Raw genomic sequence first — 23,802 nt, 5'->3', positions numbered from 1 at the left:
TGAAAGGTTTTCAAAAAAAAATTTATTTTCATAAATTAACACACATAACAGTGGGAATTTTAGAGTCACAAACTACCAAACAGAAAAGGAACTGCAGGGGCATCATGTATGCCAATGTTACCAAAAATGTACAAATTTCACTGAACTATTGACCATGATAATATATAAACACTTCAGGCAGCTATTTACTGGCCCAGACCAGCCCAAAAAGATGCTGAGGCCTCTCACCAAGAATTCAAATACAATTCAGCACCAGAGAGGGGCTTGTGAAGACACACAATGAACAAGCATCAAATCTGGGTATGCTGTGCTTAATGGCAGGCTACATGGGGACCCTCATTTCACTATCGAAATAGCCTTTGCTGCTCAATTTGTGGCTAGATGGTAATATTAAACTTTGATTTTAGTAAAGTTAAGCCTTCCTCCCCAGCCAGCTTCTTAGGGAAGAAGTTCAGCTGTGGAAGGAGCCCCTTCCTTGCATGAACCCAGGAAAGGATACTCTGCACGTCTGGCCAATTACTTAGATTTTGGATACAGCTACCCACAGAGTGGTGTTTAAAAGGTCCTTTCCATGATACCGGGGGAAAGCTTATAGAAACAAAACAAAACAAGGGAATTAAGAAAGCACCAACTGCATACTTTCCCCCCAGGTAATGGGAGAGAAGTATCACTGCCTAAAGGTTGGTCTTTCGCGGATCTGAATGGACATGGTATTGATCATGAGATGAAATCCCAGCCTGGAGACGCAGCACTGGCTCTGCGTTCCATTAAGCTGCACCAAAGCCTCGGATTGCTGCCCCAGTCCTGCACACTCTGTGCTGCTCTTGGCCTGGCAGGCAGGGAATAAGCCATGTGGGAAGCATCGTGCCCAGAGGGTGGGATCTGGAATTTACCTCAGGTTGGCTCTGGCGCCCACGCAAAAGACCCTTTCAGGCAAAATTGTGACAAAGTGTCATGATTTTCACAGCTCTTGGAGGGGCGCTGAGTTTTGGGATTCACAGCATGAGTTTCTGAGCTCTTCAGGCTCCAAGTAAGGCAAACGCTACATGTCTTTCACTGTACCTCCCTCAGTTGTAGCTCTTAGAGTAAGGTCAGTAAGAAAAAGTGGACATAATTTGCTTTAACAGGTGATGAGGTACGTTTAAACTAAAGGAGAAATGAAGTTGGAAAGGAAACCAAAAGAAAAGAGAAGGAGGGGAAGGTGGGTCGGGGGAGAGGGAGGGGGAGGGGCAAATATAGCCATAAACTGAAAGCTGCAAAAAACCATAGTTCAAAGTTTCAGCAAAAAGCTAATGGGCATAACCCTGATTGGACCTGAGATTTCTCCTCTCTTTCCCATATGAAAAACACTAAACCTCTGAAGTTGAGTAAGTTACGGTTAACTGTAACTCCCCACCACTTGGGGTAGGAAGTCCCCATACTCAGAAATTGTACCAACTCCCACCCCAGAACCAGACCTCCTGTAGCTCTGGGCAGGTGACGTGCCAGCAGCCGTCTAACGTCTCCCATCGTGGGCAGGTACCACAGGCTCCGAGGATCACAGACAGCACTGCAGCTGGCTAGGCCAATGGTGAAAATGGATGTTAAGACAGGTGTGGCTGAGCAGAACCCGATGTATCAACTTCAGGTAAGCAATTTCAAGTTTGCAGGGGGGCCCCTTCTTAACTTTGGAGTGGGGGAAGGGCCCTAGCCAGAGGGCAGGCCAAGAATTTCAAGGGTTGGCCTCAGAGCAGCTTCTCTCCTTCATTCCCAGGACAAGGAGGGAGCCCAGGTCTCCATTTCCTCCAATCCTCCCCTCCCAGATGCCAATGTCCCAAATCACTGCTCCTGGCCCTTACAAGTGCCACACCTGCAATGGGCAAACTTAAAGTTGTATCTCTGTGATGTTGGTGATACCACAGCTGTGCCCACCTCAACTTTAGTCTGCGGGATGACACGGCTGCCACACTGCTGGCTCGTCTACACTGGCAATGGAGCTGGCAAACAGGGCTCTGTCGACTCACTGGGAGCTTGCAAGCTGTCCAGCAGGAGCTCCCTAAAACGTTTGTACAAGGGCACGATGTGTTACTCACCCCACTCCCTTAAGCAAGAAGACAGAGAGAAGCATTTAGTGTCTAAGGACCCTGTCCCAGGAAGGGAGAGGTACTGAGGTGAAACACAGGTCGTGTCTATACAGTCTGGGCAAAGTGGATGCAGAACGGCAGAATCTAGCTTGCATCATTCAGAGCCAGTGTGGAAGCATGGCTCTCTTCTAATGCTATTTTGCCATGGCCTTAAGAAGCCTCCATGGATTACCAGGTGTGTATTTCACTTACTAAATGCTATGGCTGAGGCAGTGGGCCTAGAAGACAGACGTGGCACTTTGTTTTTCTTGCTCATGTCAGTTTTTCTGCTCCAGTGTGGCACAGACTGTCAACCTGCAAAGGAAAGGCACATAGAGACCCCCCACCCCCACCCCATCTCCCCACCCACTAACAAATGGGGAAGCAAAAGAAACCTAGGAGACACATTCCAGGAGGGCACCACTCACTCTTCTCTAACAGACTGACTTGAAAATGTTTCTGGAACTCTGACAGTTCCCATCGGTGGCTGCTTTCCAGCAGTGGCTCCTAGGAGAATGGGAAGAGGCGACCAGTGTAACCTGAGGCTGGGTTTAGCACCCCACTCACCAGCCAAGGAATGTTAATTCTCCGAACTCTTGTTTTGAAAGAGAGAGAGAAAAAAAGATAAAACCTAAGAGAAGGAAGGGAGGGGAAGCAGGGCGAGGATACCCAGGGATTAAGTGGAAAAGGAATGAAACCTCTGGGCCTGCTGACCCACACAGTACTCTTCTGCCCACAGACTCCTGCAGGCACAGGTGAAGCAGCTCAGCTAACCCTGGCATTCTACAAAATTCCCAGCAGGTTTGACACAGGAGCCCAGAGTATGACGTGCCCTCAGAGAGAGCTGGCTGTGGAATTTCGTGATCGCACTGCCAGAATGCATCACTGGGTTTGAACCACGGCCATCTCCTCTCCCCACTCTTGGAGTAGGTTGCTCTGACAGCTGCAAACACTCTGGGTCAGACTTTATCATCGCCCGAGCTGTTGTTCTCAACTTTGTGACAGACCACTTCAGATAAAACCCATTAAAACCACACCCAATCTTCATATTTCTTAAATGACTGGGAGAGAAACCTGCTCTTACTTCTGTTATTAAAATAGATACATCTACTTAGTGGGTAAGAATAAGAACCCAGATGAAAAAAGTGCTCCTGCTAATGAGTTACACTAGAAGTTGGAGACGGGGAAGGGACTGCTTGAAACACATGAATGGGAAAATGTCTGTCCATTGTCCCACACCATGCACCGAAAAACTGGGTCGAATGCCTATCATATATTCTGAAGACATGTATTGTCTTTCTCCATGATGTCTGAAAAAAATTGTTTTAAAATCACATTTAAAGGCTCCAAACATGCAGCAATAATACCAAAAAAAAAAAAAAAAGAAAGAAAGAAAGAAAGAAAGCAAAGGAAAATAATCAACACCACAACATTAAAAAGTGCAACTTACTTCGAATGGGGCCTGGATGGGCTCCTCTGGCACTAGTGACCCACAGTCACAGAGGGAAGAAAATGATGGGAAAAAGCCACACACACACGCACACACACACATCGGTTCTGGGCAGACAGACTCAAAGGATTAGAAAACCAAACAGCTCATCATTCCTCAACTACTGAAATGAGCCGGTGAGACCATATAGGCCAGGATGCCAGGTACCCCTCCCTAGGCCACGTCTCTAAATAATCTTGGTCTAGCACCACCGTAAACAACGCGGAACTTTCACATGGACGTGCAAATGCTGTGAGTCCTTGGAATCCTAGTGTTTCTGAAGGTATGCTGCGGCCTCCTCCTGTGGATGGCAGAGAGTGTGCGGAGGAGGCCAGATGTCACTCAGGACCATTTCCAGGAGAAAGGGAGCGTTCCTGAGGTTCTATACTCAGCAGTAGAAGTAGAGGACCCTCCTTCACCAGTTCCTAAAAAGGTTGCACCTTGAAATAGGTAAAAATCCACGGACTGCATGTTGAGTGGTTTGGGCAGTAGGGCAAAATTAGGAAATCTTTTCCAAGGAGGCCTGGAAAATCTAAAATTGATACCCCCAAACTGAATTGCTTCTCAACAACCAGATGATTGCTCCTGTTCCTCTTCCTTGGCAAAGAAGGTCTCCAGTTCCATTAGTTTCTGGATCAAAAGGGCATCCAGCTCTCGACTCTGCAGTGCCGCCTTCTGGGCCCTGGTAAAGCTGCCTGCCACTTTGACCTTACCACGAGCTCTCCTCTTTCGTGGGACCGTAAAATCCTGAAATTCTAGAACTCGTTTCCTCTTCTGTTGGCTGATTGAGATTAGCGTACCATTTCGTTCCTTAGGTTCCTCAAAGATGGTCTCTAAACACCTAAGGGTGGAGCACAAAACAGAATCACCAAAACTGACTCCCATGGCCTACCTCCCGGGCCACCAACCCTTCTGGTCAACAGGGGCTGAAAGCTACCTGCACTGACAACTGCTGACTCAACTGTTTCCTCTGGCCAGTACTTATTTTTTTGTATGATAAAATGTACATACTTATGAATATGTACTACAAGCACAGAGTAAAAAACTGAAACTGGACAAAACAGTAGAGAATAAAAGTAAGACCAACTCCCCATAGGCAACATCAGCAACAGTTTTTTGTGCATCCCCCAGAAGTTGTTCAATATACAAACATACATAAATAAGCATATATTATTAGAAGTCGGCCCTTTTGTGTAAGGGTCAGAGAGCAAATCTTTTAAAATTAATGAGCCATTATGTTTCTATTACATATTCTATTTTGTTTTTAAATGACCTTTGAAAAATACAGAAACCATTATTAGCTCACACGCCATAAAAAAAAAAGGAAAGAAAACAGGCCACTGGCTGGATTTGGCCTGTAGTTTGCTGACCCGTGGCAACCACCCTCCACTTTGGGGTTTGTCCTTACTCAAATGGTGGCAAACTTCATACAAGGTCCTATGCACAGCACCTCTTTGATCTATCAATGACCTTTAAGATTGTTCCAATTTGGAACACAGGTATATAATTCATTCTTTTTTTGTTTTGAGGAAGATTAGCCCTGAGCTAAATCCGCCAACAATCCTCCTCTTTTTGCTGAGAAAGACTGGCCCTGAGCTAACATCCATGCCCATATTCCTCCACTTTATATGTGGGATGCCTGCCACAGCATGGTTTGCCAAGCAGTGCCATATCTGCACCCAGGATCCGAAGTGGCGAACCCTGGGCCGTCAAAGCGGAATGTGCCAACTTAACCACTGCGCCACTGGGCCGGCCCCTTATTCATTCTTTTTAATAGCTATTCAGGGTATTCCATTATGAGGATGGATCACAATTTAATCAGAACCCTATTAATGGATATTTTAAGTTGTTTCCAATCCTTTCCTGTTATTTGGCAATGCTGCAATGAATAGTCTTGTACAAACGTCTTAGGGCAAACGTTTCTCTTGTAGGATAAAATCCTAGAACTCTCGTGCTGCGTCCTAGACACAACAGGAATTTAATGAATGTTCAATAACTTGAACTGAATTCTGATCCAAAGTAGGCAAGTGAAATTCTTTCTGTATTTGGGTTTGAAATCATATCTGACGATCAATGATTATTAGTCCTGAAGACGAGAGCCAGCACACTTGCTAAAAACGTAAGTACAAAGTAAAAGGAGAGTACATTTTCTGTATCTACCTAACCCAACACACGATTCTTTTCCATCCTTCCACCAACCTCAGTTCAAGTGTTGGGAACTAAAAATATCCATTCTAGTTATTTCCAAGACTCGATATTAGAAGAACTGCACATAAACCCCTTTCTGAAGTGAAGGATTGGAGACTGACATCGATCATTTCAGAAGCCCTCCTAATTTACTATTTCCTACTCATATATGTACCTACCTGTTTGCAGGAGGAGACTTATAATTCTTGTTGGTATATATTTCTTCTAAACTAAACTCCTTTTTCTTTAACCTGAAAAGAGAACAAAATAAATTCTTCATGCTCTCTTCAGAGAGAAAGATTGGCTTCCCAACTCTACTCTTTTCATTCTTTTACTTTGAACCATTCTGTAATAAGTTTTAGATGTGTCTCACGTGAACAACGTGTGCTGGATTTTCTTTTCCAGGCTATCAATCTTCAACTTTGTGAAATTTAAGTCCATTTATACTTACTGAGAAGGATATAACTGGATTTATATTTATAATCTTATTTTACAGCTTCTTCGTGTCCTACCTTTTCAATGTTTCTTTTATTCTTAATTGACGGCTTTCTCCGTCTTTCTTTTATCCCCCTTTCCTGGCTTGGAAATCATACACTCTATTTTTTTAGTGGTTGGTAAGAATTTTATTGAGTATATTTAACCTAGAAACTGAAGTGTATCAGTATTTTTACTCTTCTCCCAAACAACACAAGGTCCCCGGAACTTCTAAACTCCAATCAATACCACACCAATTTATGTTATTAATGTTCTATTTTGCCTCCTGTTTTATTTTGTAATTCATTAGTTGAAGAAACCAGGTCATTTGGCCTGTGGCTTCCCCAATCTAGATTTTCTGGATTACATCCACGTGGTGTCATTTAACATGTTCCTCTGACCCAAACATGGGAAGTACTGTAGGTATTTCCAATAGATTGGCAATTAGATATAGAGGCATAATCAGATTTAGGTGTTTTTGGGTTTCTTGATAGGAAGATTTTTAGATAGTGGCCTATCATGAGGGACATGATACCTGTTGTCACCCTTCTTGTGATATGAATAGCCACTGATGAACACTGAGTACACATTTATCATTTCTTCTGGGTCATACATGGTGACGTCTATCATTTCTTTTTCACTCATTTGGTAGAATTCTTCTACCTAAATAGAAACTTCATTCTTATCAATTATTTGGTAACCCTGAGGCATAGTTTGTAGAGGAAAAGCAGATCATATGTTTGGTTCTTCACACCCCCATCTCCCCCCTTTTTTTTTTTACCAATTTCCAAAATAATTAATTGGTAAATAATAAAAAAACAAATAATAATTAATTTCCTAATATCATCCAAATACGGCAAATGAGTTTTTTCTTTTTTTAAAAGTATCATTATAAACTATTGGATTTAAGCATATTTGATGTGCTTCAATCTACTGTGGCTGTTATTCCTTCTGGTGCTCAGACTGTTTCTTCTCTGGCCAGTGGGAGTTCCAAACTGGTTTCCGAATCTCTCTGACATGACCCTAGTAATCCTGGAGAGCTTCATCACTCTCTGGTATGACAAGATATTCTACATTCGTCCTGTACATTTCCTGCCCTAGATCTGTAATCACTCTTCAAGGAGTCCTTCAAGGAGTATATATATAGTATACATACTATAAAATTCACCCTTTTATTTATTTATTTGCTTTTATTTATTTATTTGTTTATGAGTGTACTCAATTTGTTTGTTTCCTGTTAGTTTTTGCTACCATATGGAAGATAATAGCTTCAACCCTCAACCTCTGACCTGCGTTTCCTCTGCAAACTGTACCTCAGGGTTATCAAATAATGGATGAGCATGAAGTTTCTATTTAGGTAGAAGAATTCTACCAAATGAATGAAGAAGGAATGATAGACTGTCACCATGTATGACCCTAAAGAAAAATAAACGCAGTCAACTTTCATCAGTGGCTATTATAGACAGCATAATAACTTCATTAAAGAGGATATCACTACAAAGTTTCTGTGCTTTACACTTGTTTCAGTTATGAGAAGGAGAGACTACAGATGACAATGAACTTTTTGGCATCGTGTTTTAGTTTCTTCCTGGCTTTCTAGAAATCTTAACTGAGGTTTACTTTGGTTCAATTCCAATACAGCAAAGAACATGCTTGTGGAAAATACACATGAATAATAACATGGATACGATTTTTCATAGTGACTTAGCACTGGCATTCCAACAAACAACAGCTACTTTGCTTCTTAACAATAGCAATAGCCACATTAGATTAAGGATGTCAAGATGGGCAATCAGAAGGTGAAAGATCAGCCTCCCTGACAGTCATCCTGACTTGCAAACCACGGCAATATGCATCCACATCCAGTTTCTGAGCTGAGGTGAAGGTTGGTGAGCCAAGCTCAATTCTGGAATTCCTGGACTCTCAACACACTTTGTCTTCCTCAGACAGGTTTCAATCCCTGGAAGAGGTGTGTCTGCCTCCAAAGCAAAGACACTTTCTTTCTTCTTTTTTTTTTGAGGAAGATTAGCCCTGAACTAACTGCTGCCAATCCTCCTCTTTTCGCTGAGGAAGACTTGCCCTGAGCTAACATCCATGCCCAGCTTCAGCTACTTTTTATATGTGGGATGCCTACCACAGCATGGCGTGCCAAGTGGTGCCATGTTGGCACCCGGGATCTGAACAAGCGAACACTGGGCCGCCGAAGTGGAACGTGCGCACTTAACTGCTGCACCTCCGGGCCAGCCCCACAAAGACACTTTCTGTGGAGATGCCATCTTGCCAGAGTGGCTTTGGCAAGAGTCTACACTTGAGTGTCTTCCATCTGGTGGCTCCTCGTTCCGTCCATCACTTGATCTGTTTTTACGACTTGATTTCCCTCCAGTAAGAAGCATCTTGAGACTATTCCAAAACGTGGTTGTGCTATTCCAGTACTAACAAAACTGGCACTCTAAGGGGCTTGAAGCACCTGAAGGTCAAGTCCTAGTCTCTGAGGTCTCCTGTAAAGACTCTGCAGCTTGTTGGTGCCACCCTCACTTGTGCTCCAATGCCCCAGGGGGGTCTGCACACCCAAAGGTGCGGGGGGACCTTGCGGTCAGTGGTCCCGTCAGCAGTGGCGGGCCTAAAGTTCATTCTTTTAAAGTGTAAAATTCAGTAGTTTCCAGTCTATTAGTATATTCATTTTAGTATATTCACAAGGTTATTGATCGGTCATCACTATTTAATTCCAGAACATCTTCATAACCCCTAAAAGAAACCTTGTACCAGTTGTCAGTCTACCCTCTCTTACCCCAGCGCCTGGCAACCACTCACCTATTTTCTGTCTCTATGGTTTTACCTATTCTGGACATTTCACGTAAACAGAATTGTACAGTCTGTGCCATTCTGAGTCTGCCTTCTTTCATTTAGCATACTGGTTTCATGAATCATCCACGTTGCACGATGTCTTAGTACTTCATTCCTTTTTATGATTGAATAATATCACATTCTATGGATATACATTTTCTTTACCCATTCATCAATCAATGAACATTTGGATTGTTTCCACTTTTTAGCTATTATGAATAACGCAGCTATGAACATCCATCTACAAGATTCTGTGTGAACATGTTTTCAATTCCCTTGTATATATACCTAGGAGTAGTCATATGGTAAATCTGTGTTTAATGTTTTGAGGAACTGCCAAACTATTTCCCACAGTGGCTACATCACTTTACATTCCCACAGCAATGCATGAGACTTCTCTTCATCCTCACTGCCAACACCTGTTTTTATTTTTATAAAAATTATAGCCATCCTAGGGGTGGGAACCATCCTGTGCTTTTGATTTGCAGTTCCCCAATAACAAATGATGTTGAGCACCTTTTCACATGCTTTTTGACCATGTATCTTCTTTGGAGAAATGTCTATTCAAATTCTTTGCCCACTTTAAAAAACTGAGCTGTTGTCTTCTTGTTGTTGAGTTCTAAGAATCCTTTATATATTGTGGATGCTAGACTCCTATCAGATATACGATTTGTAAATATTTTCTCTGAATCTGTGGGTTGTCTGTCATCTTTTTTTTTTTATAGACTTTATAATTTAGAGGAGTTTTTGGTTCATAGCAAAAATAAACGGACAATATAGAGTTTTCATATACACCCTGCTCCAACACAAGCACAGCATCCCCTACTATCAACAACCCACACCAAAGCGGTTCATTTGTTATAATCCATGGACCCACATGGACACATCATTATCACCCAAAGTTCATGGTTTACCTTAGCATTCACTCTTGGTATTGTATATTCCATAGGTTTGGAAAAATGTATTATGACAGGTATCCACCATTATAGTATTATACTGAATCATTTTCACTACCCTTAAAATCATCTGTGCTCGCCTATTCACCCTTCTCTCCTCCCCAGCCCTAGTCAACTATTGATTCTTTTACTGTCTCCATAGTTTTGCCTTTTCCCAGAATGTCATATAGTTGGAATCATACAGTATGTAGCTTATTCAAATTATCTTCTTTCACTTAGTATTATGTATTTAAGGTTTCCCCGTGTCTTTTCATGGCTTGATAGCTCATTTCTTTTTAGCACTAAATAATACTCCACTGTCTGCATGTACCATAGTTTATTTATCCATTCATTTGCTGAAGGACATCTTGGTTGCTTCCAAGTTTTGGCAACTACAAATAAAGCTGCTATAAACATTCATGTGCAAGTTTTTGTATGGACATAAGTTTTCAACTCATTTGAGTAAACATCGAAGAACACTATTGCTGGATCATAAGGTAAGAGTACGTTCAGTTTTCTAAGAAACTGCCAAGCTGTCTTACAAAGTGGCTGTGCCATTCTGCATTCCCACCAGCAGTGAACGGGGATTCCTGTTGCTGCACATCCTCACCAGCAGCTGGTGTAGTGTGTTGTGGATTTTGGCCATTCTAATATCTGTGTAGTGGCATCTTATTGTTTTAGTTTGCAGTTCCCTAATTAGACATAATGTGGAACATCTTTTCGTTTGCTTATTTGCCATCTGTATATCTTCTTTGGTGAGGTGTCTGTTAAGGTCTTTGGCCCATTTTTTTTTTTTTTTTTTTAAAGATTTTATTTTTTCCTTTTTCTCCCCAAAGCCCCCCGGTACATAGTTGTGTATTCTTCGTTGTGGGTTCTTCTAGTTGTGGCATGTGGGACGCTGCCTCAGCGTGGTCTGATGAGCAGTGCCATGTCCACGCCCAGGATTCGAACTAACGAAACACTGGGCCGCCTGCAGCGGAGCGCGCGAACTTAACCACTCGGCCACGGGGCCAGCCCCTGTCTTTGGCCCATTTTTTAAATCGAGTTGTTCATTTCTTATTGCTGAGTTTTAAGAGTTCTTTGTAAATTTCTATACATCTTTTGCAACTATTTTCTACTACTCTGTGGCTTGTCTTCTTAATCTCTTGATAGGTTATCTTTTCACTTTCTTGATAGTGTCCTTTGATGCACAAAAGCTTTAATTTGGATGAAGTCCAACTTGTCTTTTTTTCTTTTGATGCTCATGTTTTTGGTGTCATTTCCAAGAAACTGTTGCCTAAACTAAGGTCATGCAGATTTATACCTATGCTTTGTTTTAAGTGTTTTATAGTTTTAGCTCTTACATCTAGGTCTCTGACCCACTGAGTTATTTTTGTATATAGATATCCAGTTTCGCATGTGGATATCCAGTTGTCACAGAACCATATTTTGAAGACTATTCCTTACTCCATTGAATGGTCTTGGCATGTTGAAAATCAATTGATCTGAGATGTATGGAGTTATTTCTAGACTCTCACTTCTGTTCTGTCAACTTATATGCCTCAATCCTTATGTCATTTATCACACTGTCTTGACTACATACCTTTGTAGGAAGTCTGTGTTTTTTATTGTGGTAAAATATAAAATTTACCAATTTAACTACTTTTAATTGTGCATGTAATAAATTTTGAAATGGGTTAGTGAGTCTTTCACTTTGTTCCCTTTTCCAAGATCATTTTGGCTATTTTGGGTCACCTGTACTTCTGTATGAATTTTAGGATCAGCTTGTCAATTCACGCAAAAAAGGCAGTTGACACTTTAATAGGGATTGCAGTGAATCTATAGATTGCTTTGGGTAGCACTGACTTCTTGACAACATTAAATCTCCCAATTTACAAACAGATGTCCTTCCATTTCTTCAGGTATTTAATTTCTTTCAACAATATTTTACGGTTTTCAGTGAACAAGTCTTATGCTTCTTTTGTTAAATTTATTTCTAGGTTTTTTTGGTGCTACTGTAAATGGCATTGTTTTCTTAATTTCATTTTCAGACTGTTCATTGCTAGTGTAAATACAATTGATATCTTTTTTCTTTTTCTTGTATCTTGAACTTGTATCCTGCAAACTTGCTAAATTCATTCATTAGCTCTGATAGTTGATTCCTTACGATTTTCTATATACAAGATACTGAATAGAAATAGTTTTACTTCCTTTCTAATCTGAATGCTGTTTATTTCATTTTCTTGCTTAATCACCCTGTCTGGAACCTCTAGTAGAATGTTAAATAGAAATGGCTAGAGTGGATATCCTTGTCTTATTCCTGATCTTAGGGGAAATCTTTTAGTCTTTCACCAGTAAGTGTGATTTTTACTCTGGGGTTTTTTTTGTAGATGCCCTTTGTCTGTTTGAGAAAGTTCTTATCTATTCTTAGTTTGTGGAGTGTTTTTATCATGAAAAGGTGCTGGATTTTGTCAAATGCTTTTTCTGCATCTATTGAGATGATCATGTATTTTTCCCCTCCTTATTCTATTAATATTATACAATACACTGATTGATTTCATATGTTCAACCAACCTTACATTCCTAGGATATATCCCACTTGGTCATGTGTATAATCCATTTTTTACATTTTGCTAGTATTTTGGTGAAGATTTTTTATGCCTATATTCATGAAATTCTCTGGCTACTTTGTTTCTTTAAAGATTGGCACCTGAGCTAACATCTGTTGCCATTTTTTTTCCTTCTTCTTCTCCCCAAAGCCCGACCAGTATATAGTTGTATATGCTAGTTGTGGGTTCTTCTGGTTGTGCTATGTGGGATGCCACCTCAACATGGCCTGATGAGCAGTGCCATGTCTGTGCCCAGGATCCAAACTGGCAAAACCCTGGGCTGGTGGAGTGGAGCATGTGAACTTAACTACTCATCCACGGGGCTGGCCCTCTGGCCACTCTTAAGATCATCTTTTTGTGTTTGGAATTCTGTAGTTTTCTTTTGATGCAATTAGGTATGAAATTCTTTTTATTAATCCTGCTTAAGATTAATACCTTGTACCAGTCTTCATCTTTCTAAATATTATCATCCCCCTTATTCTTTCTCCTTCTGGAATTTTGATTACATGTCTGCTAGATCTGTTTAATTTCCTCTATTTCTCTCACTATCCCTTTCTATCATATATCCCATCCTTTTTACCTCTGCACTTCATTATGAAAAATTTGTTCAAGTGTGTTCTCCTGTTCATTAATTCTACTTAGCTCTATTTAATCTGCTGTTAAACTCATCTACTTATGCTTTTGATTACTCTATTTTATATTTTTTAGAAATTCTCTCTGTTCTATTTCAAATCTACTTGGTCAATTTCAAGTCTTTTAATCCTTTATTCATATTTTCAATCCATTTTTATTTTCCTAAACTTATGAAACACTAAATTATATTCTTCTCCAATAATTCCAATATCAGATTTGATTTGCTGTTATTTCCACTGGCATTCATGCATGGAGCCTTGTTTTCCTTCATGCTTTAGATTTATTTTACTGTGAGTTGTTTTACATTCCCTTAACTTATACTGAAGGCCAGATTTGGAAGTGGATTCCTTGAGAAACCATGTGTTTGTTTCTGTCAGGAGCTACCAACCCAGGACCACTTTAAACTAAATTCTCAGCATAAGGTTTTTTTCAGTCTGCCTACACAGCATGGATTCAGGGTGCAAATCCATGAGAAAGCCAGCTTGTGGCTATTAACTTTCTAGGGCTAGTTCGTTTTCTTCACCCAGTGACAGGATTTGGGGAAAGTATTTTCCTCTGTTGTCCTCTTAGGAGCCGGGGAAGGGAAGGAACACAGCTTTATTTTTAGTTCATATTGAGGTTATAGCCCCTTTGTGGGATCGGGGGGGGGGGCGGGGGTATATCTCATATTAGACTCTCATCTTAGTAAGGGCATGGACTTTGTCTTTTGGCCCCTGGACTATGAGGCCAATGAAAACCTAAGCTCAATGTAACTCTGATTTTATAAATGCCCTCAAAGAAAAAGCTGGCTTTAATGCTCACTTACTTCTTTCCTCTCTGGATTGCCACTTTCACTTAGTTTTTGGTCTCTAAGAATTCCTTATTCTCCTGACAATTTACTGATGCAAAGAAAAATAATATTTATTGAGCACTGTTGTTTTTAAAAGGAAAACTAGCAAGGCAATGTGTCTATCACATTGCTAAAACCTCACTTCTACCCCACATACACCTGAAGTCACAAGGCTGATGGTGAAATGATGGAACACCATGGATGTAAAGGTTTCAAACTTAGCTCTGTCACTAAATGGCTTTATGACAAATCTTGGGGGTTGAATCTCCAAGATTAGTTTTGGCCATGCCATTTTATGATGAAATTGTGGCAGGAATTTAAATTCGCCACCTAAAGTTAATGCATTTTATAGGACCAGTCTCTGCATTTTCCATAATGAGGAAGGCAAGTTCAGAGCTACCACTGACAAATGTCTGCATGAGGCATGGTCTGGGATGTGCTGATATATACTAAGCAGGATATAACAACAATTTTTGATGGCATCTGTTTTCTGGCCAAGAAAATGACCAGGGGATGCTAAATCCCTAAGATGACCAAATTGTTTGAGTAACAATGGCTTTAATTCTCTGATCTAGAGAAAACACATCTATAAATAAGGCCAAAGACAAAACAGGCATTTGGGGGTACATTCAAATTCTGTTTTTGAAAAACTATGTCTTTTATTTACATGACTGCAAAATTGGTTTATACAAAACACAAAGTCTTAAGAAATTTTTATTCCCCTGAAACTCCTACTACTTTATACAAATGGTAGCATTCTATAGACAGTGTTCAGCTACAGTGTGACATTATCTTAGAACACTGTTGACATTGGTGTACAAATATACAAAACACTGCATCTTGGGTGGTTTTTTGTGGGGGGAGTGAGGAAGACTGGCCCTAAGCTAACATCTATTGCCAATCATCCTCTTTTTGCTTGAGGAAGATTATCGCTGAGCTAACATTTGAGCCAATCTTCCTCTATTTTGTATGTAGGACGCCACCACAGCATGGCTTGATGAGCGGTGTGTAGGTCTGCGCCCAGGATCCAAACCGGCGAATCCAGGGCTGCTGAAGCAGAGTGCACAAACTTTACTATACCACCAGGCTGGTCCCCGCTTCTTGGTTTTTTAAAGACTGCATGGCATTCTATTCTTTTGCAGGGATGTACCATAAATTATTTAATCAAGCCTGTATTTTTTTGTCTTTGTCATTACAAGCAATGATGTAGTGAAGAGCTTTATACATATGATTTCCTATATATGGAAGTACATATGTAAGATAAATTTCTAGAAATAGAATTATTGAGTTAAAGAGTCTGTGCATTTCTAATTTTGATATAGCCCTTCAAACAAGCAATATGGTATTACTCTATTGTCAAACTTTGTTGTCTTTGTAAATTTGACAGGTGCAAGGTGGTAGTAACAATATTTTTAAATTTGAGGTTTTCTCACAAATGTGTTAGGATCATCATTTTTTCAATGAGTTTAAGAGCTATTTTTATTTCCTTATCTGTGGACCATCTATTCATATCCTTTACCCATTTTTCCGTTGGGATTTTCACTACTAATTTGGAGAAGCTGTGTGAGTGTAGGTAGATCAGGCTTTTGAGATATGATTTTGGGGATTTTTTACTGAATGCTTTTTATTTTTTTTCAGTTTGAATGAGGTATATTTGACAAAATTCTAAGATATTTAAAGTGTACATTGTGATGATTTGATATACGTATACACTGTGAAAGGATTCCTCCTATCTAATGACGAGTTTGTGTTCTGTGTTTGTTTATGGTGGGTTTCCTTTTTTCCCAGTAGAAGTGCTAGATTTTTATGAAACATATTTTTCAGTCTTTTATTTTATGGCTCTGGATTTTGTGTTATAGTCAGTCACTCCAGTTGGAAATTTCCTAAGGTTTCTTCAAGTATTCTTACAGCTTGACTTGTTTACACTTAAATCTGATTTCATTTGGAATTTATTCTGGTGAAAGGTCTAAGGTATAGATCCAACTTTCTTACTCTGAAAATGGCTACAGTTGCGCCAATACCATTTTACTGAATGGTCCATATTTTCACCACTGATTCGAGCGGACACCTTTGTCATATACTAAATTTCTCTATGTATTGTGTCTATTTCTGGACTTTCTATTTCGTTTTACCAATTTGTATATTTATGCTCTGTCATCATACTATTTTTATTATTGAGACTTTACAATGCATTTTAATATCTCTTAGGACTAGTATTCTCTTATTTCAGTCCTGTTCTGAGTTTTCCAGGCTATTCTTGTTTCTTTATTTTTGCTAACTGTGTTAAATGCATGCCTTTCCATTTATTCAAACCTCTTCTTAAAAAAATAGCTCTTGGTCAAGTGAGAGGGATCAAATGTTTACTGGAATGTGCCAATTATCAAATTATTGCTTCTGCAGCTCTCAGTACCTGCTCTGGGATACTGGAATCTTGGACTCCAAGCATTTCTTCTTCATGGTGAGTAGGACGCTAAGCTTTGGCAGAAGAGGGAACTGAAGGAACACTGCAGGAGGAAGGCAGCTCTCTTCTGCTTCTGGTGAGCTCTTTTTTCCTTACTCCTGCTCCATGGTCCATCATTGGTGTATGCGTGTTGGGGTGTCTGAGGGTGGGAGGGGGACAGATTTGGAGGGGCTCAGCCCCAGCTGTGTGGTCAGAGCATGCAGTCCCTCAGTGCCCTTACAGCACTGGCCCAGTGACCACCATGCCATCTGCTTTGCAACACAGATGGGGCACTCCAGGCCTCCTTAAGCCTGCAGTGGCATCTCAATTTTCTGAGGGCTGTTTTCTGTGAACCTCCTGAAGCAAACACCACACACTCCAGGCCATCCATCTGTAGCAGCACCCCGACTCCCTTTGCATGCCTGCCTGCTTCAGCTCATCTGTGCCCCAGAAGGTTGTTGTATCCTGCTTTCCCAGCTCTGGCCTTGGCAACCCAGCCATTCAAGGGGCTGCAACCACACCTTCTCCAACAAAGTCTAAACCCCAACCTGGGGAAAGAGGCCCCCTTTCAAGTTCATCCTTCCTGGAGTACTCTCCTCAGCCCTAGGGTAGCCCTCAGAATTCTCTGTACATCTCTATGGTTACTCTCCTGTTATAGTTTAACACTTTATATTAAACTTCCCCTGTTTAAAATACCATGCAGTTTCTGTCTCCTGATTGGACCTAGATTGATACTTGATGCTAAGGTAAAACCCCTAAGAGCTAAATAAGGTTGCAACTAGACACCCTAGACCAGTGTCTTCACCCTAGTGTACTAGAAGACTTTCCACAGAGTGAACGGGAACCCAGTTTTAGGGGAATCAGTCTCCTAATCTTTAACTTCTTAAAGTGATGTGTCTGAGATGTGTCCTTGAATGCTCATGCAGATTTCTCCACTCCCACAATTCTTTCAGAACAGCCCTATCCATCCAGAATTCTGCTTGGTATACGAATCAAATCATTGATTTTGCTAAGCCCTCTTCAGAGATAAATGAAATCACTGTAAACCTGTCTTGGACTTGTCTTTCCCCATCTTGCACACAGTTCCATTATAAGAGAAGAGGGGCTTTAGACAGAGGGTACTTTGGCTGGTGTTAGGATATTCTCATCTCAGATGTGTTGTGGAGAAGGGCTGTCAGAGTGATTCTGCCTCATTCACCTCCTGATTATCATCAAACAATGCCTGCTTATGAAAGAGGTCCTACTTATGAAAGAGAGCTTCAAACACCATAAATAGCTTGTTCATGTATTTCATTGTTCACAATGTTTTTTCCAAGCTATTCTCAATTCTAATTAACAATCTTACTTAGAAAGAAAAGTTCTACTCAATAGCTGATTCTTCTTCTTCTTGTTCTTTTTTTTGCTGAGGAAGATTTGCCCTGAGCTAACATCTGTGCCAATTTTCCTCTATTTAATAGTATGTGGGCCACCAGCACAGCATGGCCACTAACAAAAGGATGTAGGTCCGCACCTAGGAATGGAATCCAGGCCGCTGAAGTAGAGCATGCTGAACTCAACCACCTGGCCATCGGGGCTGATTCTTTTTTTTTTTTTTTAATATATATATAACTGAAATATTTATCAAGGGTCCTTCTAGTTGTGGGTCCTTCTAGTTGTGCCAAGTGGGACACCGCCTCAGCATGGCCTGATGAGCCATGCCATGTCCGCGCCCAGGATCCAAACCGGCGAAACCCTGGGCCGCCAAAGCAGAGTGTGCGAACTTAACCACTCAGCAATGGGGCCAGCCCCCTATAATTTTCTTAAAGGTACAAATTAACACATTTTACTTGAATTAGAAAACAGAAAAATTACGAAGTAAGAATGATTTGGCTGATGGACTTGAATAATAAAAATTGCCTTTGCCAATTAGGTTATATGTCAAGGATTTTCCATAAATTTAATGCACTAAATCTGCAACTTGAAGGTTTTTTGACAAAAGCATATTTGAAGTAACAAAAGCCTTTTATTTTTAATTGCATTTTCTTTCCAGATCCCCCCAGTACATGGTTGTATATCTTAGTTGCAGGTCCTTCTAGTTGTACTGTGTGGGATGCCGCCTCAACATGGCCTGATGAGCGGTGCCACGTCCACACCCAGGATCTGAACCGGTGAAACCCTGGGCCACCGAAGTGGAGTGCACGAACTTAACCACTCGGCCACAGGGCCAGCCCCCAACGAAAGCATTTTATCAAAAGATGTCTCAGGAAATGGTTTATTAAAAATGTTACATTTTCAACCCCCTTTCATTATATTGGATTAAATAAAGTGCCTCTAAGTGAAAGAGGGACATCTAAATTATTAGGCATTTGACATTTACTAGTCAGATGTTTTTGGTGTACCTCCCATACACTGAGACACTGACTGCTTCCAATGCCTGGGTAACATAACCTATGTGAGTCAGTGCTTTCGAATCCTTTGTTTTCTAAAAAATTAGGTGATAAATCATTAAACACAATTTGATGATAGCGCACTCGGTGATTTTGTTGGGCATATTACTTAATAGAAGTTGAAAGGACTGAACGTCATTGCTATATTAAAACTCTCTCCACTCCCAACCAATTATTTATATAAACAAGGTTTTCCAGAACTTATATCTATATATCAATTCAAGACAGAATACACCTGATACTGAATCCTACTTTGTTCTAGTAATAAATACTATTCAATGCAGGATATCTGAAATATTTAAAAAATTTTAAATATAAATATTAAATAATACATCATTATATATTATAGATAATAAACATAAAATGTTAAAAAAATTTCTCTTGAAAAGATATATGGTAGGGTGATCAATAAAAGAATTATAGGATAAAAATATAGTGCATTAAGATAAAACCATGTGGGAAAAGTGGAACATGAATCATGATCATAATTAATAGTTAATTATTTATTGCATTTGTGTGAAGCAATATGATAGATACATTTTTTTCTCAGTTGGACTGCAGAGCAATCTTAAGTGTTGGGAATTCTTATTCACATTTTACAGGTAGGTTTTTGAAGCTCAGGAAGGTTAAATAACTTGCTTTGGGTTACTCTGGGTACTTTCATACATTTTCATAGAATTTTACATAATTCCAAAACTGAAATCATGCCAAATGCATAATTTTGCAACCTGTTTTTTCTTTCATTTTACACTATAGGGTTAAGCAATTGTCTGTCATAAAAAATAAATTTTTAGAAACCAGAATTTTAAAGGCTATAATATAGACTATAAATAACATGGATCTGGCATTTTCTAAAAAAAATTAAAACTTCTTTCCCTCACCAACACTGCAGAGTGTTGGGAGCCTGGGCTGTGGGGTTGGGTAAAATCTGTCTGAGAGAGAAACCACGTGTGCCACGACTGACACTATGGCTTAACACAGGTTTTTTAACCACTGAGCCTCAGTATCTTCACCTAAACCTGTGGACAACAGTGCTTGTCTCCTAGTGTTGTTGGAGGATGAAGTGAGATTATGGACGCAAAGGGACAGCATAATACCTGGCACAGTGAGCTCAATAAAAATGATTAAGAAAGCACTAAAATATCCTTGTACATAAATCTCTAGCCACATTACCTTTTAATTCTTTTGAATAAATTTCTAGAAGTATAATTAAGGGCTCAGAGTATATGACTCTTTAATAGGTCATTATATTCCACCAAACAATTTTCCAAAATAGTGAACCTAGTTTGTATTAGAGAAGGAGCTCACCTTTTGGGTCGAGGAAGGCCCATGGGGGTAAGATTAGGGTCTGGCTTAGGAATGGTTTTCCGGATGCGAATCTGTGAGACTTTCTTTGGCCTCTTCTCTGGCTCGGCCTATTTTTAAGGGTTAAGAAGAAAGATGGTCAAGTTGTAAGACATTTTAAAAACATAAAGTCCCTTTTCTTGACACTCAAGATATCACTTCCTCAGTTTATAGATGATTCTAGTAAGTAGTTTATGACAAAGCTACCCCTCCTACTCTTGCCGACAGTGTCTTCAGTGACTACCCCCTTTTATATTATTACAATAGAATTTGTATATTTAGTTCAGATATTTAGATTATCAATATGAAAATTTGCAGCTGTTAGAGATATCAGACATCACAAAATTGAAGAACACCATTGTTTGTTCACTTATCTTCTTTGAATACATGAAGCAGCTCTGTGGTCCAATTCTCTAACCAGTGTTAAATGCTGTTGTCAAGAAAAAAGGATCTGGAAAATAATGTAGGTTAGGAGATTCAGGGTATCTGTTAGTGGCTGAGCAGAAAAACTCCTGTCTTGGTAATCTCCAGTATTTAGCTGAAGCTAAAGGTGGTAAGTAAAGACACTCAGCGGCCTGTCTGTACCTACCATGTGATCTGTAGTCATCAATGGACACCTCCAGTGCCACCATCACCTGACCCCACTAGCACTTTATTTACCTCTTTCTGTTCCGGAGAGCTGCTCTGGGGCCGGGGGCACGCTGCTGTCACACCATCCAGCTCATCAAATCCAGGAACCTGGAACTCAGAGGCTGAAAGCAAGAGCTTGCTGACAGCTGATTCTGTTACCAAGCAAGACTTTGGTACCAAGGCAGAGAATGAAGGCTCTAGACTAGCACCACAGAGAGAAAAACAGAAGAAAAATATGAGACGGGTTCACTTTCTACCTCAGCACATTCAACTTAACATCCAGACTAAGGTTGAAGACTTTCCCTCTTTCTGGCAATGACATTTCCAGATAAACTGTTTGTTTTCTAGTCACTTCTAAACATAGCCTGTGTCTGCATATGTAAAAAATTAGAAGAATGTGGTCAATCCAGTTCATTGATATGGAGCAGTTTTATAAAGAAAAATATAAAAAGGAACAGACTTTTTGGAGGAAGAAGAAATTTAGTGAACTGAACAAATGAATTGCGCTCAGATGAGATTAATCCCATCTAGGCACTGAAGTTGGCCAAATGACCAAGACGTAGCTGGAGAGGAGATGTGTGGTACAATGAACTGTCCAGTAATTTTGACTTTTTTCCCAATAAATGGTATTGATTACACATGCTTAGTCTTTACTTGTAATGAAACACACTTGAATCTTAGATCAATTTTAGAACAAGAGGTCAGAATCACATTATGCCTGACCCAGGCCATCTCCTAGCATGTGCACTCGTGTGTGTGCTTTCTCTCTGACACACACACACACTGCAACCCTCATGTGCCAGGCACCAGTGGAAGCTTACCTCATCTGACTGCCGCTGGTGTTGTAAGTAGCTTCCACGCCTGGAAGAGGCACATGTGGTAACATGGTGTGGCTGAGGTGAAGCAAAAGTATAAAAGCAGTAAGTTAGGGCAGTGGAACAACAGAAAAGGTTTCGATGCCTTTGTGGGCAATGGCACATGACACTCAATTAGAGCCCTCAGAAGACAAGCAATATCAGTCACTCAGAAAGATGAGAACCTCCCAGTCACGAGAATTACATTTTATGGGCCCATCACTGGAACGGAGGCAGGCTGACAGGAAGATCATTTTCTAACTAAACAAACAAGGTAGGGAGGGAAATAAAGAGAAGATAGTTAGAGAAAGGAGAGGAACAAGAATGACTTAAGCCTTATACCTTCTAATCAAGTTGTTGAACATGTATATTAAAGATTTTTAAAAAATAAATTAGGGGCCAGCCCCGTGGCCGAGTGGTTAAGTTTGGGCACTCTGCTTCAGCAGCCCATGGTTTCGCTGGTTTGGATCTGGGGCACAGACCTGGCACTGCTGTTCAGGCCATGCTGAGGCGGCGTCCCACATGCCACAACTAGAAGGACGCACAACTAGAATATACAACTATGTACTGGGGGACTTTGGGGAGAAGAAGGAAAAATAACTAACTAACTAAATAAATAAAATAATAAATTATACTTACATAATAGTATAAATATTTTATACTATTCAGCTCTGTATTAACTCTATTACAATAAAATCTGCAAATTTCTATGACTTCACAAAAAATTATGAAGAAATTTTCTTTTCTTTAAAGTCAAGTTCCACATAAAATATAGCTATGAAGATGAAAACTGTTGACAGGTTGGTTCATTTATAATTAAGCTTTTTATAGACGAAACCATAGTATTAATCACCTATGGATACATTAATCTGAGGCTCTGAATTTTTTGTGCCTCACAAAGTAAAACCTGTATCAGTTTCTACCGAATGTAGAGCACAATACAGGTTTAATTAATACGGTGTTGATATGATGACCATACAATCCATCTCCTCTTAGAACTAAGAGAAATTTGCTCCATGGCTAGGAAAAACACAGACAATTCAGATTTTTAGAATGTTTAGTAGCAATTCAGGATTCCCCAAGGAGTATGATAAAAGGAAAGAGAGGCAGGGTGGAGCTGACCAAATCAGAAATCAGGGACCTGGGTTCTAGGTATAGCTCAGCTCAAATATTCAGCAGCTGAGTGATCTGAGTTAGAAAAAACCAGGTGCCTCAGTCTCATCATCTATTAAAAACGTAAACTAGATGCCTGTTCATCCTATATTATACAGTACCGGAGAATAAGGTTCAAATAAGAAAATCCTATGGAAATATAAGTTAATTTTTAAGGACTTTGTTAAGTCTTGCTTTCTGGGGCTACCTAGTTTGCCTAATATTTCTACGTATGTTTAGAAAAGCAGCAAACTCCTAAACTCTAAACCATGGATATATAATGTTAAGACGCTTTCACAGCCAATGAGAAGAAAAAGTGCCTACCAACACCATCCCTCTACCTTCCACTTGAATTAAAATAATAAAATAAATTAAAAAATTTTTTAAATTTAAAAATGAAAAATAATTTTTTAACTAAAAAAAAAAAAGCACGAGCCAGAGGTAGTAAGGGAGAGAGAAAATATTCCATACAAGGAAACAGAAAAGTCAGGTGGGAAAGAGTTCTGTAGGAGGAAAAAGGGCGAAAGGGCCACATACCCTCACAGGGTGAAATGAGTAAACTACACACGACACTAACCTCAGAAATGAACACAGTCAGTAACACGATTTAAAGCTGTGTGTCACAGACACAGAGCAGACAGCAGTTATGAGATTGCAGAGGCATACCAACAAACCAGACAAAATAAAAGCAGTACACTATCATTTAAAACAACTTGATTCATTCTAATGTCTTTTTATGGCTGCCTTATAAAAAAGTGAACATTTCTCTACTAACTGTAAGACAAGTACTTATAATAGTAATTCATCTTTCAATTTCAATCAGCCACATTCAGGTTCTGGAGTATTTTTCCAAAACTCTTTTATTTATTTAGTTT

The 23,802-nt window shown here is 39.9% G+C and overlaps 1 protein-coding gene across 24 annotated transcripts in view; it reads right to left on the bottom strand.

The window, feature by feature from the left end:
- The window catches only part of PRR14L (proline rich 14 like), a 63,313-nt gene continuing 39,511 nt past the window's right edge, over positions 1-23,802 (bottom strand). For 14 of the 24 annotated variants that reach the window (XM_008534566.2, XM_008534563.2, XM_008534565.2 and 11 more), the window contains 5 exons: positions 21,743-21,814; positions 20,952-21,123; positions 20,256-20,362; positions 5,958-6,029; positions 1-4,432 (listed from right to left, as the gene is read on the bottom strand). In XM_008534566.2, the coding sequence (XP_008532788.2) occupies positions 4,156-4,432; positions 5,958-6,029; positions 20,256-20,362; positions 20,952-21,123; positions 21,743-21,814 (700 nt within the window). In that variant the 3' untranslated portion in view covers positions 1-4,155. The remainder of the gene's footprint in view (positions 4,433-5,957; positions 6,030-20,255; positions 20,363-20,951; positions 21,124-21,742; positions 21,815-23,802) is intronic. The other 10 variants (XR_011542236.1, XR_011542233.1, XR_011542239.1 and 7 more) reach the window with 4 other exon arrangements.

Source organism: Equus przewalskii, chromosome 7, assembly GCF_037783145.1.
Source record: "Equus przewalskii isolate Varuska chromosome 7, EquPr2, whole genome shotgun sequence".
In the NCBI taxonomy this organism is placed as follows: Eukaryota; Metazoa; Chordata; class Mammalia; order Perissodactyla; family Equidae; genus Equus; species Equus przewalskii.
This window is presented reverse-complemented; position numbering and strand designations above follow the sequence as displayed.